We start from the raw sequence: 16,735 nt of genomic DNA on the forward strand, positions 1-16,735 counted from the left end.
CAGACTGATAGTGACTCCAGTCCTCACGTCACCGGACATACAGATAGTGACTCCACCCCTCACGGCAACTATCATACTGATAGTGACTCCAGTCCTCACGTCACCTAGCATACAGATAGTGACTCCATCCCTCATGTCACCTAGCATACTGATAGTCACTGCACTCTTCACGTCACTCAGCATACAGATAGTGATTCCACCACTCTCTTCACTTTCCATACATATAGTGACACCACCCGTGACGTCACCTGAATACAGATAGTCACTCCACCCCTTATGTCACCTGACATGCGGACAGTGACACCAACCCTCACGTCACCTAGCATACAGATAGTCACTTCACCCCTCACGTGAACTTACATACAGACACTGACTCCATTCCACACGTCACCTGCCACACAGATAGTGACTCCACTGTTCACGTCACCTGGCATACAGATATTCATTCCATCCATCACGTCACCTAGCAATACAGATAGTGACTCCATCCCTTACATCAACTGGCATACAGATATTTACTCCACCGCTTACGTCACCTAGCATACAGATAGTGACTCCACCGCTTACGTCACCTAGCATACAGATATTCATTCCATCCATCACGGCACCTGGCATACAGATAGTGACACCACCCCTCGCGTCACCTGGCATACTGATAGTGATTCCACCAATCACGTCACCTGGCATACAGATACTTACTCCACCGCTTACTTTATCTAGCATACAGATAGTGACACCACCCCTCACGTCACCTTGCATACTGATAGTGATTCCATCCCTCACATCACCATGCATACAGATAGTGACTCCATCCATTACATCAACTAGCATACAGATAGTGACTCCATCCCTCACATCACCATGCATACATATATTTACTCCACCGCTTACGTCACCTAGCATACAGATAGTGACTCCACCGCTTACGTCACCTAGCATACAGATACTAACTCCACCGCTTAAGTCACCATGCATACAGACAGTGACTCCAACCCTCACATCACCTAGCATACAGATAGTGACTCTATCCCTTACATCAGCTAGCATACAGATACTTACTTCACCGCTTACGTCACGTAGCACACAGATAGTGACTCCCCGCCTCACGTAACCTGGCATACAGATACTTATTCCACCGCTTACGTCACCTAGCATACAGACAATGATTTAAACCCTCACGTCACCATGCATATAGATAGTAACTCCATTACTTAAATCAGCTAGCATACAGATAGTGACTCCACCCCTTACGTTACTTAGCATACAGATACTTATTCCACCGCTTACGTCACCTAGCATACAGACAATGATTTAAACCCTCACGTCACCATGCATATAGATAGTGACTCCATCCCTTACATCAACTAGCATACAGATACTTACTCCACCGCTTACGTAACCTAGCATACAGACAGTGACTCCAACCATCACGTCATCATGCATACAGATAGTGACTCTTTCCCTTACATCAACTAGCATACAGATAGTGACTCCACCCCTTACGTCACCTAGCATACAGATACTTACTCCACCGCTCACGTCACCTAGCGTACAGAGAGTGACTCCACCCCTCACGTCACCTTGCATACAGATAGTGACCCCCTCCTCACGTCACCTGGCATACAGATACTTACTCCACCGCTTACGTTACCTAGCATACAGATAGTGACACCACCCCTCACCTCACCTAGCTTACAGATAGTGACTCCAACCCTCACGTCACCTTGCTTACAGGTAGTGACTCCACCCCTCACATCACCTAGCATACAGATAGTGACTCCACCCGTCACGTCACCGAGCATACAGATAGTGACTCCACCCCTCACGTCACCTTGCTTACAGATAGTGACTCCACCCCTCACGTCACCTTGCTTACAGATAGTGACTCGACCCCTCACGTTACCTAGCATACAGATAGTGACTCCAACCCTCACGTCACCGAGCTTACAGATAGTGACTCCACCCCTCTTGTCACCTTGCTTACAGATAGTGATTCCACCGCTTACGTCACCTAGCATACAGATAGTGACTCCACCCCTCACGTCACCATGCATACTGATAGTGATTCCACCCCTCACGTCACCTTGCTTACAGATAGTGACTCCACCCCTCACATCACCATGCATACAGATAGTGATTCCACCCCTCACGTCCCCTGACAAACGGATAGTTACTCCACCCCTCACGTCACCTAGCATACTCATAGTGACACCCTTCCTCACGTCACCTAGCTTACAGATAGTGATTCCACCTCTCACGTCACCATGCATACAGATAGTGACTCCACCCCTCACGTCACCTAGCATACTGATAGTGACACCATTCCTCACGTCACCTGCCACACAGATAGTGACTCCATCCCTTACATCAACTAGCATACTCATAGTGACACCACCCCTCTCGTCACCTGCCACACAGATAGTGATTCCACCCCTTACGTCATCTTGCATACAGATAGTGACTCCATTCCTCACGTCACCTGCCACACAGATAGTGATTCCACCACTCACTTCACTTTCCATACATATAGTAACATCACCCCTGACGTCACCTAGCATACAGATAGTCACTTCACCCCTTACGTCACCTGGCATACAGACAGTGCATCTATCCCTCACGTCACCTTTCATACAGATAGTGACACCACCTGTCACGTCACCTAGCATACATCTAGACACCTCGAACGCTCATGTCACCTAGCATACATTTCGTCACTCCACCCTTCACGTCTTCCAGGGGCGGTGGGGTAGCCTAATGGTTAAAGCGTTGGCTCGTCACACCGAAGACCCGGGTTCAAATCCCCACATGGGTACAATGTGTGAAGCCCATTTTCTGGTGTCCCCCGCATTGATGTTGCTGGAATATTGCTAAAAGCGGCGTTAAACCAAACTTAGTCAGTCAGTCACGTCTTCCAGCATACAAACATTCACTCTTCACTTCATCTAGCGAACACATAGTCACTCCACCCTTCACGTCACCTAGCATAAGCACACTGACTCCACTCTTTACGTCACCTGGCGCACAGATAGTGACACCACCCCTCACGTCACCTGGCGCACAGATAGTGACACCACCCCTCACGTCACCTGGCACACAGATAATGACACCACCCTTGACGTCACCTGGTACACAGATAGTGACACCACCCCTCACGTCACCTGGCACACAAACATTCACCCTTCACTTCACCTTTTGAACACATGGCCACTCTTACGTCATATAGTCATCCCCAACCCTCACGTCATCTTGCACGCACAGTCATCCCAGTCCTCACCCCCACTACCATAAACATAGGTCCCCAAACTCCCAAGCCCCAAGAAAACCGTTCTCACTGTAGATTGTTCATCTATACTTTTATGACGTCACACTGCCTACTTGTTGACTATATGACGTCATCCATCGTTTATGACGTCACGATCAATATAGTCTCTGTAGGGATGACGCAATGTGTGTTTTTCCGCATTTTCTGTCTTGAAACTACAAATACAGTACAGAATACTGACGATTTGGAAACTCGGGCATGACGCTTTCCGTTCACTCGACAGATCACCTGTACACCGTCATGGCTCACCCTAAATGTTAATTCTTTCCTGTCCATAGATCTCTATACAACCCTGGATGTTATTCCTAGTTCCGCAATGTTTATACATTTGCAAGACAATCCTTGAGTAACGTGTATCTGCATACGCCGTCTGTAATTTTTCTATAGTTATGTGATATTTATTGCTTGATTTCTTTAGTAAGTAAATACATCTGCTTCAGATTCTTCTGTAATTATTCAGCTTCCGTCACAGTGCCAATATCCGATCGTTAATTCTCATTAAAATCAGAGGGGCGGTGGGGTAGTCTAGTGGTTAAAGCGATGGCTCGTCACGCCGAAGACCCGAGATCGAATCCCCACATGGGTACAATGAGTGAAGCCCATTGCTGGCGTCCCCCGCATTGATATTGCTGGAATATTGCTAAAAGCGGCGTAAAGCCAAACTCACTCACTCACTCATCGGAGCAAAGGTGCATTTGCAATGCCTTCACGTGTTTGGCTGAAGACTGTCTAGTTTAATATTTTATGTCCGTTTCAAATATTTGCGTCGACTGGGATTTGTTGGTTTATGTTTAACGGAACACTTCGTTAAAACGATGAGACGACGGTTTGTAAATAATCGAATCTGGGTCAGACAACCCAATGACTGACATCATGAGCATCAGATCCAGTTAGTGGCTTCCTAAGACAAGCATGGGTTGCTGAAGACCAATTCTAACGCGGATCTGCACGGGACCCTTCCACTAAGGATTGAGTAATATGGTTTTGCGCCGCTTTCAGTACCACCTCAGAGAGGAAAGATGTTTGAGACAATGTATCCACTTTGGGATTCGACCACAGCGTACTGAACGAACCCTATCACATCTAAGTTACCCCGCCAACCTGACTCCATTCAATGTGAAGTTGCAAACCAGTGTAAAGTTCAACTACTTATGTTAGAAAATCCTTGAACTACCACATCAGCGAGGATCCGAATTAGAATTGGTCTTCAGCTAACCCAAATATAGCATACGTCTCATTCGGTTCACAGTCACTGCAGTAATGCCTAGGTCACATACGTCTCATTCAGTTCACAGTCACCGCAATAATGCCTAGGTCACATACGTCTCATTCGGTTCACAGTCACTGCAATAATGCCTAGGTCACATACGTCTCATTCGGTTCACAGTCACTGCAATAATGCCTAGGTCACATACGTCTCATTCGGTTCACAGTCACTGCAATAATGCCTAGGTCACATATGTCTCATTCGGTTCACAGTCACTGCAATAATGCCTAGGTCACATATACCTGATTTTTCAAAGGTCGCTGCCCGATGCGGGGGCATCCGTGAAACCCATCGGTGTGCGACAGATTTTTGCCTACATCTGTGTCATATCTGTGCAGTAGTCACAAAACCAAGGATGATCGGAATATACCCCTCCAGTCACTGAAGTATTTTGGAAACATCGAAAGCTAAACGCGCCAAGTGTCTGACGGGTCATCTGGCGGGAATCGGCCGATCATCTTTCGGACGGATCAGTCTAAGTAATAACACAGCTTCCAAATCGTGAAAGTTGACATTCGCACATACCTTTTGAACTTTTACCTCAAAAACGTTTTGTACCCGAACGATTCCGAATGCTATTTTCCGCACGATCGCTTCCGAGTGATGCACATGGAGCACACCACAAGAGTGAGTAAACAGTCGCTGAGAATAGCGTTTTGTCAGTATTCAAGGATGTCAGCTTGCGGAAATATTAGCTAATGGTAGCCATGTCAACAGAAACCCAAAAGCGTATACTCTGCAGGTCATATGTCTGTGTTTTATGTGGGTTTTCATTTGTTATGAGATCAGTGTTGGCGACCGGGGAAGAGAAAATCCATTTTGTAAGTCCCGCCAAACCCTAAATAGTAGCCGTTGTCTGATTAGTTAAATCCGTTCTGCCGTCTCGCGTTTGATTGGACGGTCATAGGTCGCTCAATGGTTACCTTACGCGACCTTCCACAAGGTTTTGTTAGACTCAGTATAGCAGTGTAACGAATAATACTGAGCCTAAGTTTACTTAGACTGCCGGACGGATGTAAACCAAATCGTTCGGTTACCGATCAGGCGCCGATCGATGCCTGCTTTAATATCACCAGGTTCCCGCTCGCTAGAAAAGGAGCCCGCTCAGTGCCCGGAAAATCAAATTTCGTGTTCGACTGCAAGTTGTTGTCTCACAATCCACATTTTAGAAGACATGACTGACTGAGTTTGGTTTTACGCCGCTTTTAGCAATATTCCAGCAATATCACGGCGGGGGGACACCAGAAATGGGCTTCACTCATTGTACCCATGTGGGGACTCGAACCCGGGTCTTCGGCGTGACGAGCCATCGCTTTAACCACTAGACTACCCAACCGCCCCTAGAAGACATGAGTGAGTGAGTGAATTTAGTTTTACGCCGCACTCAGCAATATTCCAGCTATATGGCGGCGGTCTATAAATAATCGAGTCTGGACCAGACAATCCAGTGATCAACAGCATGAGCATCGATCTGCGCAATTGGGAACCGATGACATGTGTCAACCAAGTCAGCGAAACTGACCACCCGATCCCGTTAGTCGCCTCTTACGACAAGATAGTCGCTTTTTATGGCAAGCACATGGGTTGCTGAAGACCTATTCTACCCCGGATCTTCACGGGTCTAGAAGACATGAAGAGAGGTAGAAGTGCAGAGGTAGAAATCGCCATGATGCTCCCTTTCTAGCTCTGCCGTCAGAGTCCCGAACTGCCCGACGCAACAGACAAGGCCGGATCCACCCCCTCCCTTGAAGCCGCTCTAAAGTACTGTTGGAAATAGAATTTTTTTTTTTTTTTAAATTTCACATTTATATCTACAATTTATGTAGTTGATCTGTCAAAGTGTGAAATATCTGTTAAGCCAAAATTGGCCTATAGTCTCATGGGTAGGGAGAAAAACAACTTTACTTGGGAGAGATTAGTGCAGAAATAGTTAAAGTACGAAGATGCTTGCTTTACTATACTAGTTCAGGGCGAAAGTGTGCTTTATTACACTATACATGGTGGTAGAGCGAACTGGATTTCTTTTCTAAGATGCCAAATTTAATATTTTCTAAGGATAATTACGATTAATTTAAGGCAGAAACAAACGACGGTGTCGGTGACCCAACTGGCGTGCTGTTCTATTGATGTGTCTGCCCCCCTACGTTAAGACGAACGTTACCAGAAACAAACAAATGATAACAGTTTGATGACGGTTTACGATCGGATTAAATATCTTCTCTAAATTATTTTAATTACATCTGTCATTAACGTAAACCATATGGGACAATATGAACGTCGCATTTCTACTACCAACGTAAGTTTAGATCAGTACATCTAGATGAAGCTGAGTAGTCAAGCGACATTCCACGATTGCATTGTGGGAATGTAAACATTGCGAACATTACCGTGTCGCTGAAAACTTGTGAGTCGAATTGACACATTTTAACCGTCGTAAAATATAAACGTAATGTTTCCACCAGTGATGTTAGCTGCGTGAAGCAACTGCAAACCAAGAAACGGGATGCAACGGAGTAGTTTACTGTAGGAGGCCGTACGAGGCGATGACAACTGTAAAATGGTTCGATTACGAGGGAGCACACTAGAATGGCGTAGTGACGGGATAACGTCATTCAATTGTTACGTCATCAAAAAAATATACCTTTATTGTCTGATAATGTAATTTTTGTTTCGATTGTTCTAACTTCTAGGCATCTTAGAAATTGTATTACAAGGACACTTTTTAGCTTCATTATAAACGATACAAAATAATAACTTTAATACTGAAACTATTACGGATGTAGCTACAATGGAGTCTCACTATCACCATAAAAACAAACAGGTAGAAGGGGTCGTCGCGAAAACAAAACAAGGAAGTGTTATTAATGAAACGGACTAATTTCTTTAAATAAGATACGGAAGGCCTTATCAATAGAGACCTCAACACAGATGTTACTCGCAGAACGCGCATCCGTCACCTCGACAATTTCTCCAAAACCTATAACTTGGCGGAGTCGAAGCACAACATATCACTGAATGACAATTGGTTGTTCTGCAAGGAGTCAGTTCCGCCCGTGTTTCATTCATTGTTACATACGTTTCCCCAAAATACCAAGGTTGTGACACTTGACTTCCATATCCTGGTTACCATGACACTAGACATCCTGTGACACGTGATCACAGCTACCCAGTGGGCTGGAGAAACACATCAGGGACAGAGCGACTATCAAGTAAGTAAAATACTTGCGTTTTCCTGTAATAATTTATCCCTGCCTAAACTACATTTTTGCCAGCATTTATTTTAACGTTTTTCATTTGTGGCAAGACTTACCCGCGTTTTATGTTCTCAGAAAACTGAGACAAAGTAGGTGAGGGACAAGAATGAAATTTGCCTGTTCCTTTTATGTGGAGACGCCCTAAGTGATGCGGCAAATAGTGAGTGAGTGAGTATGTTTTACGCCGCTTTTAGCAATATGCCACCAATATCACGGTGAGGGCACCAGAAATGGGCTTCACACTGTACAACGCTTTAACCACTACGCTAGCCCACCGCCCCAATGCGGCTAATAGTTGCCGACAAGCATGGGTATAGTGGTGACGTACATTTCCAAATCGGGTGAATTTAGGTTTGGATCCTTGTGTGATGTTTACGCTTTAGACCAAGACTGAGTGAGTGAGTTGGGTTTTACACCGCTTTTAGCACTATTCCAGCAATATCACGGCGAGGGACACCAGAAATGGCGTTTAAATGACTTCACAACGGACACACACGCGGCGGCGGCAGTCTGTAAATAATCGAGTCTGGACCAGGCAATCCAGTGATCACCAGCATGAGCATCGATCTACGCAGTTTGGACACGATGACGTGTCAACCAGGTCAGCGAGTCTGACTACCCGATACCGTTAGTCGCCTCTTACAACAAGCATAACTAAAATGGGCTTAAGAAAATAATTATACAGCCTTATATGTGCGTTGGAAGATGGGCAGTGGTATATACAAACTTACCTCGATTTACTACAGAGAGATGCCTCCCTTGGGAATGCCTGGGTTAATAAGTGTCTTGCCACCCGGCCTGTATGTGAGTGAGTGAGTGAGTTTAAATTTACGCCGCTTTTAGCAATATTCCAGCAACATCACGGCGGGGAACACCAGAAAGGGGCTAGCACATTGTACTCATGTGGGGAATCGAACCCATGTCTTCGGCGTGGCGAACGGACGCTTTAACCACAAGGCTACCCCACCGCCCCTCGATCTGTATGTTTTCACAGGGCGATTACAGATCAATCAGATTCTTTAGAGAGTAATGAAACTACTGAAAGAGACGCGACATTTAAATCCGAATTATTCTGCTCGTTCTGTTCAAAGGAAAGCATCGAGTAAGCTCCAGAAGCGTTTGTCCAATTCTATTGCATGTGAAGTAAACGAATAATGATTCTTGTTCCAGACGGTTTGAGCAATGTCCCTCAACTTATCAGAAAACGACATTGCGGATTACCTACGTCGTCATGACAACGCCTACGCCATCCAAACTTTACCCGCCATCTTGTACCTCGTCATACTGATGCTACTGGGCTTTGTCGGCAACTCCATCGTCTGCTATGTCTATCTCTTTAAGTTTCATAGTGTCACAACCACATCATACTTCGTCGTGGCATTGGCAGTGCTAGATCTCTTAAACTGCATCACAAACATCCCCTTTGAAATCGTCGACCTCAGACACAACTTTACCCTCGGATCTTCGGTCGTCTGCAAGATCATGCCATTGACCGTGACCTTTGTATCTCTTGCCTCTGGAACTGTTTTGCTAGCCGTTGCAGTGGTCAGGTATCGGAAGGTGTGTCATGCGTTTCGCAAACAGTTGACGAAATCGACAGCAAAGTTGGCCATTCTGCTTTGTTTTGTATTGGCTGCCGGTATGTCCGCGCCGAGTGTGTTTCTATTTGGGCCAAGGACGGTCGTGCTTGGCGGGGACGTTAACGGCACCGAATGTGGCGTATCGGAATCTTTTGAAGAGAGCGTGTTCGCTGTCGTTTACAACGGAGTCCAGTTTCTCGAGTTTGTCGTTGCCACAGTGACTATCGTCGTGCTGTATGTATTAATATGGCGTCAGATATCAAGGCAGCACAAATACGTGAGCACGGTAACCACGAGCGCCAATACTGGACGAACCTATGAGGTTCACGTTGCCCGCAGCAGCGAGAACGAGGCCACGTCAATGTCAACGGGAGATCTATATATTTCGTCCTCAAATGACAGCGAACAGGGTAAGAGTATCTCCAATGTCAGCAAATCACAGGATTCGACCATTCCTGGGAACAACAGTGCTACAACAGTCCAAAGACAGCCAAATCTTGAAGATGCACAACAGCCATCTCAGTCTGACGACACAGACACGGTGAGAGTCAAGGACACGCCAAGGTCACAACGTGAGATACAAGTCCGGAAGACAACATTAATGCTATTCCTCATCAGCCTCGTTTTCATTCTCAGCTTCCTGCCTCATCTTGGCATCATGGCGGCCACCGTTAACAACAAGCACCTGTACGACAATCTCCAAGGAGCCCAGATCGCCGCATACAACATCTGTGAGAGATCCTATTTCATCAACAGCGCCTCCAACCCCATCATTTACAGCTTCTGCAGCGTCAACTTCCGTCGAGCCGTCAGGGATATGATAAAGAGGAAGAAATAATAAGAAACCAGACTCAGAAACGTTTAGCCTGATGGCCTACGATGCATCGATGGAGAATTCGTAACTACTGTACAATACATGAGCAGCGACTATGACCTCAAAAATTGATATTAATGCCCAGACTCATACTTGTTTTAATAGTGCCAGTTCACTCAAGTAACATCGATACCAGACTGTCACAGTACACTGACTCCGAGCCAACATCGTTGCTAAGAGACACGAAGGGTAACAATAAGTACCATCATTAAACATATTTGGGTTTGACTCGGACGAGGATCGAACTCCCGATCTTAAGCTACTCGGGCAGACGCTTGGCTAACAACACCACGGAGGTGGTGAAATCTATGGCGGAAACAAGAAGATAGAGAGACTTCGAAAGAGATTTAGAAGACAACCCGTCACTGCTTCAGCTGTTATTTTCGGGTCCACAGAATAATTTGAAGTCCAAGTTGTGAAGTCGTGTTATTCTTAAGACCCCTCTCCCATCCACCAGGGTGGAAGTCATTTACTGTTTCAGTTGATGCTGGGGTAAAAAAACTAATTTGCTATCCCAGGACCACTAGCTGCCAAGTCAGCTGCCATGTCATAGCTGCCATGACCACTAGCTGCCATGCCATCCCAGGACCCTAGCTGCCATGATGACCACTAGCTGCCATGTCATCCCAGGACCACTAGCTGCCATGTCATCCCAGGACCACTAGCTGCCATGTCATCCCAGGACCACTAGCTGCCATGTCATCCCAGGACCACTAGCTGCCATGTCATCCCAGGACCACTAGCTGCCATGTCATCCCAGGACCACTAGCTGCCATGTCTGGAATGTTGTACAGTTGTGCCGGAAAAAGCAAATGTACTGATTTGCTAAGGTATGTCTACAAAAGACATCAGGTTTTAAATGTATTTTATATTCAAATAAATTATATTTTCAAAATCCCAAATCATTCTAAGATTACTGACAAAGTGTCACTGCAGTTCATGCTTTGTATAACATCGCTATTACCAACTGAAAATCCAAACACAAGAAAAAATCAACTGAAATGTTTAGTTTCTTTTGCTCCTCAGTATAGATTTTAATCAGCCTCATTTTATGTGCCTCTGCGTGTGAACTTGTTGGAGCGTGCTCCGTGATGCTCAGATAATGTGTACTTCCTTGTGACAAGTTAGGCTCAGATAATGTGTACTTCCTTGCGACAATTCTCGGGAACAACTCTACCCTGATACATGATCGTGAATAACAGACATGACAATCTGACCAGAATGAAAATGTCTCAGATCAATCATCATCATCATCATCATCTCTTATTCTTTGTAACTCGTACCCTTTTGTGTATTTCTTTTCGGTAAATATAGACGTCGTCATCAACATCATCATCATCATCATCATCATCATAATTTCTTATTCTTTGTAACTCGTAACCTTTTGTTCGTGTATTTCGTGTAAATATCATCAAAGTCAACATCAGTATCCCTTATTCTTTGTAACTCGTAACACTTATCTAGTAGATGTGTATTTTGTTTCACGGGGGTTTGTGTCTGGATTTCTGTGGAATTGTTGATATTTACTGGACAATCCACAGAGACGGAAATTCGCTGCCACTTGGCGTGCTCATTCCCAAATATTGGACAACCAGTACCGCCTCGTACTCATGTCAATGATCCGTAGTATATCCGTACCCAATGAAAATATACGTGATTTCAAGTTAATGTTTGTATTCTAAACTGCATTAGTCAGCTAATGAAATGAAATGCAATGACCCGGAAATACTTTGTCACCACTCGCCCTTTTCCGTAACCTCGAAGTCACTATTCGGCTTCTCCCGGAATAACACGAGCGAGCACCTTTAGAATCCCTCACCATGATTTGTAAGGAAGTAACTTGCAACCTGAAGTGATACAAAGAAGTGTCTTAACAAGTGAGTGAGTTTAGTTTTACGCCGCACTCAGCAATATTCCATCTATATGGCGGCGGTCTTTAAATAATCGAGTCCGGACCAGGAAACCCAGTGATCAACAGCATGAACATCGATCTGAGCAATTGGTCTTTAACAAGACATTGTACACCAGACATTACTCAGACAAATTCATACCAAAGTAAACCAACAATTACTCTCTTGAATGGTACAAGTGCCGCTCAGTGGTCTTCATTATGGGTGTCACCTCTCGACCATCAGAGTGAGTGAGTTTAGTTTTAAGCCGCTTTTAGCAATATTCCAGCAAGATCACAGTAGGGGACACCAGAATTAGCTTCACACATTGTACCCATATGGGTACTCGAGCCCGGGTCCTCAGCGTGACGAGCGAACGCCTTAACCACTAGACCACCCCACTGCCCCACCATCGGAGCAGATTGAAGTAAGACGCATTTGCAATACCTTTACATGTTTAGTTGAAGACCGTCTATTTTCTATGGTGGCTGATTAGGGCCATCGCTTTCTCACCTTAAAATTCGGAGGCGAGAAAGCGATATCATGAGATGAGAAAGCGAAAACGCGAGACGAGAAAGCGATAGCACGAGACGGGAAAGCAATAACACGAGACGAGAAAGCGATACCATTACGCGAGAAAGCGATGGCCCTAATCAGCCACCATAATTTTCATTTTTTAGGTCCGTTTCAAATATTTGTGTCGACTGGTATTTGTTAGTTTGTGTTTGACGGAACACTCAGAATATACTTCCCATCAAAAGTTTAGACTCACTAGTGTAAATATAGCCACTTACTTCAGGCAACTGTTCTTAACTAAATTTTGCAAAATATTCCATACTGTTTAAAGGTACTGTGCGCAATTCATCTGCAGAAAGTTTGCAGTTGGTTCCCCCAAGTTAGAGAAATCAATCTTCGATGTAACCATATATATACATAGCATATAGTGAGTGTTTTAAGTGAGTCTAAACTTTTGATGGGAGGTATAGTCCAGTGATGAGACGGTGGTCTGTAAATAATCGAACCCGGACCAGACAATCCAATGATTGACATCATGAGCATCAGATCCAGTTAGTGGCTTCCTAAAACAAGCATTGGATCTTCACGGGACCCTTCCACTTAGGAGTGACTTATGGTTTTGCGAGGCTTTCAGTACCATCTCAGCGAGGGGGACGGGGTTTGAGACAATGTAACCAATTTGGGATTCGATCCAGGCCTAACGAACGAGCCCTATCACATCTAAGCTACCCCACCAACCTGACTCCATTCAATCTGAAGTTGCAAACCAGTGTAAAGTTTCAAAGACTTGAGTTCGAACCTCCTTGGACTACCAGATCCGCGAAAGAATTGGTCTTCAGCAACCCACGCTTCTCGTAAGAGGCATAAGATTCGATCATTTACAGATCGCCGGTTAGAGCGGAAGGTCGCGGGTTCGATCCCCGACCGCGTCATACCAAAAGACGTTAAAATATGGCACTTGTTGGTCCCTGCCTGGCGCTCGGCATTAATCGGTACAACAAGGACTTGTCTGCTCGGAGTCAGTATAATGTGTCTGAGTGGGGTATTCCTGCTTCACTGCGGCATGGTATCTCAGTGGGCGAACACTATAGAGGCCCAAGTTTGTTTTCTTTTTTGCACTGAAACGGTAATTAGGTTTTGTTCAATACACCTGTCGTTTCCGGACCGACAAACCTGCAAATGTGAAAGAAATAAAACAAAATGTAGTAGTGGTTAAGGCGTTCGCTCGTCACGTCGAAGACCCGGGTACGATTCCCCACATGGGCACAATATGTGAAGCCAATTTCTGGTGTTCCCCGTCGTAATATTGCTGGAATGTGGCTCAAAGCAGCGTAAAACTAAACTCACTCACTTAAATACACAATGCCATTTATAAAGTGGTCAAATGTAGCATATGTTATACACGTTCTCAGTAAAGTACTGATTCTAGTTCTTACGGGTTTCAACCAACACTCGCAGAGTCAGGCATCTAACTGCCAGCACATAGAGTCAGTGCTCAGCCCAACAAAATTTCTAGAATAAGAAATTCACTGTGGAAGTGCTGTCCCAAATGTAACACATGCCTCATTCATTCAGTTCACAATCTTCGTCCTCAGCTGAATCGGCGATTTGTTTACACAGGTGATACACTGCATCAACTGTCGCCGCAGGAGCAGGATTAGTCAGACAGAACCTACGTTCCTGAACCTGAAGAAAAACTGTCATTATTTATTTGTGCGTTTTCCAAGTTTGTTACAAGGGCGCATTGGCAACTAAAGGAACAGTGCGAAAAAGCGAGATGCACGTGCATTAGTGACGTCAGAGACATGTTATTACTGCTGATTGACAAAGTGAGAGAAAATGACAGGTTATAACTTACAAAGTCTATGATTTCTTCAAAGATGAAAACGACAGGGGGTGACCGAAGTATGCAATAACTAAGTACATACAGCGCACTGCATGTGCAGCTGGGGTACGTATCATCACGCCAGCTCAAAAATTTGTTAAGAACCCGTTAACGCACGTGCATCTCGCTTTTCGCGTTGTTCCTTTAGTTGCCAATGCGCCCTTGTAACAAACTGGGAAAACGCACAAACAAATGATGGCAGTTTCTTAATCAACATTTTTATTTTTGTGACAAAAATTATGCATTTTTTTTCTAGAGTTGGTCTGTTGTTTTTATTGCACTCCGCGTTGGTTTGATTCTTTTTATGTCTATTTGTTTTTGTGTTAGATTGCAATTCATCGATATCATTTTGTCACAATGACTGTACAGGTCATATCAATTCAAAGGGCTGCGTGGAAGAGACAATAATACAGTTCCGGGACCGTGAGACAGACCATACATCGCGTTACAGGTCAGGTGACCTTTATCCGACCAATCAGAGAATCGCTTACAAGATCTTGTCACTGCCCAGAGCTAAATCAGCGATTTGTTCACACTGGTGATATGCTGCATCAGCTATGGCTGCTAGTATGGCTGCTACCGATATAGAACAGAGAGATCGATAATCGTTAACTAAACATCGATAAATATCGGAGAGGTAACTTTAAACAAAAATGCCCTAAATGTCTGAAAGAAATCAAAATATTTCACTGGTGGGTGTTGACATGTTTTTGCATGGATTATTAGCAAAACAGCATCCTGAACATAATTTAGAAGCAGACCATGAATAAAGTCCTAAAATTGCATATTGTGTGAGAACATTTAAACTTTTTCTTTCACAAAAGTTAATGTACCATATTATCGGATGACATAGCTTTCATATCGATAATCATTGATAATTATTCCTATCGACAATATTTCCTATTATCGATCATTTTAGCCCTTGCTGTTATTGCAGGACTAGACAGATAACACCCTACATTCGAAAGTATGCCGGATAAACCATCTCCTCTGTTCAGGAAGTCCTTGTTGGATGTAACCTTTTAGATGAAGTGTTCGAGTGTGCTTTATTTCCTGGGTAAGGATTGTGTGTCAGTCGACATGCCTCTGTTGAATATCTCTGCTGCAGACCCCTGAAGATCCGGGTTAGAATTGGTCTTCAGTAACTCATGCTTTTCGTAAGAGGCGACTAACGGGATCGGGTGGTCAAGCTTGGTTAACACGTGTCATTGTATCCCAATTGCATAGAACAATGCTCATGATGTTGATCACTGGGTTGTCTGGTCCAGACTCGATTATTTACAGACCGCCTCCATATAGCTGGAATATTTAGTGTGGTGTAAAATTAAACTCACTCACTCACTCTCTGCTGTAACATATGTTATATTTGGGATTATACTTTCTTAGTAAAGTACAGATTATAGTATTTTTGTACTTCGAACCCAGAGTCAGACACCTAATCGCCAGCACACAAAGTCAGCCGCCAAACCCGAGCAGCCACCGCGACTTCCACTCCCAAATATAACATATGTTACTGGCAAACAAGGATAAGTTGGACCGGCGCAGAGAACACGTTTACGAGAAGTAGGCGGTGCACGGCAATGAGCAAACCCATTTGGTTTGTGAAAGGTAGGACAGATGTAGGCTAGTGCTGGTGCAGTACATGACGATGAAATTGATTCCGCGCGTAGCTGCACACGCCTTGGTCATAAGACTCTCACGTCGGTGTACCAAGTCGCACTTCACTTGATCGCAGACAACATCACCCCCTGGAACCCTGTACTGAAGGCGTCAAGTGATACTGATTCTGTACAGCGAGCGCGCCAGTGATAGTGATCGGGGATTACGGACGTAAATGCGTGGGTTGATGAAAATATCTATATTTATTGTTACAAACAAATCATAACTCCCAAATAAGCATAGTACATGCATGTGTAGGCATCAATGCATCCCCGTATCATTTTCAATTTAGGGAGGTATAAAACTGAGAAAGCTATCGGCGAGTTAAGATCAGTAACATTCTGTAAAACATTGAATAATATGCATTGTGTCAATATAAATTTATTAGGGAAGAAATATAAAATGAAATCATATTTGTAACAGTTTAGTGCTCATTTGGGCCAATTTTCTAGTTATTTACTTTACTATTTTTAGAGAATTTATAAAAAT

The 16,735-nt window shown here is 44.4% G+C and overlaps 1 protein-coding gene across 1 annotated transcript; it reads left to right on the plus strand.

Moving 5' to 3' along the window:
• The first annotated feature begins 8,993 nt into the window (after window positions 1-8,993).
• LOC124258852 (neuropeptide Y receptor type 5-like) lies at window positions 8,994-10,838 on the plus strand. Its single transcript, XM_046692941.1, has one exon. It carries the CDS (start codon window positions 9,026-9,028, stop codon window positions 10,259-10,261), a length of 1,236 nt encoding a protein of 411 aa, XP_046548897.1. The 5' UTR covers window positions 8,994-9,025; the 3' UTR covers window positions 10,262-10,838.
• Window positions 10,839-16,735: the final 5,897 nt, after the last annotated feature.

The sequence above is a fragment of the Haliotis rubra genome, unplaced genomic scaffold (assembly GCF_003918875.1).
Source record: "Haliotis rubra isolate DU_JTF1 unplaced genomic scaffold, ASM391887v1 Scf700, whole genome shotgun sequence".
Lineage (NCBI taxonomy): Eukaryota > Metazoa > Mollusca > Gastropoda > Lepetellida > Haliotidae > Haliotis > Haliotis rubra.

Excerpts from the sequence above, each read along its gene's own strand:
- LOC124258852 (XM_046692941.1), top strand. The coding sequence starts at position 9,026 with ATGTCCCTCAACTTATCAGAAAACGACATTGCGGATTACCTACGTCGT.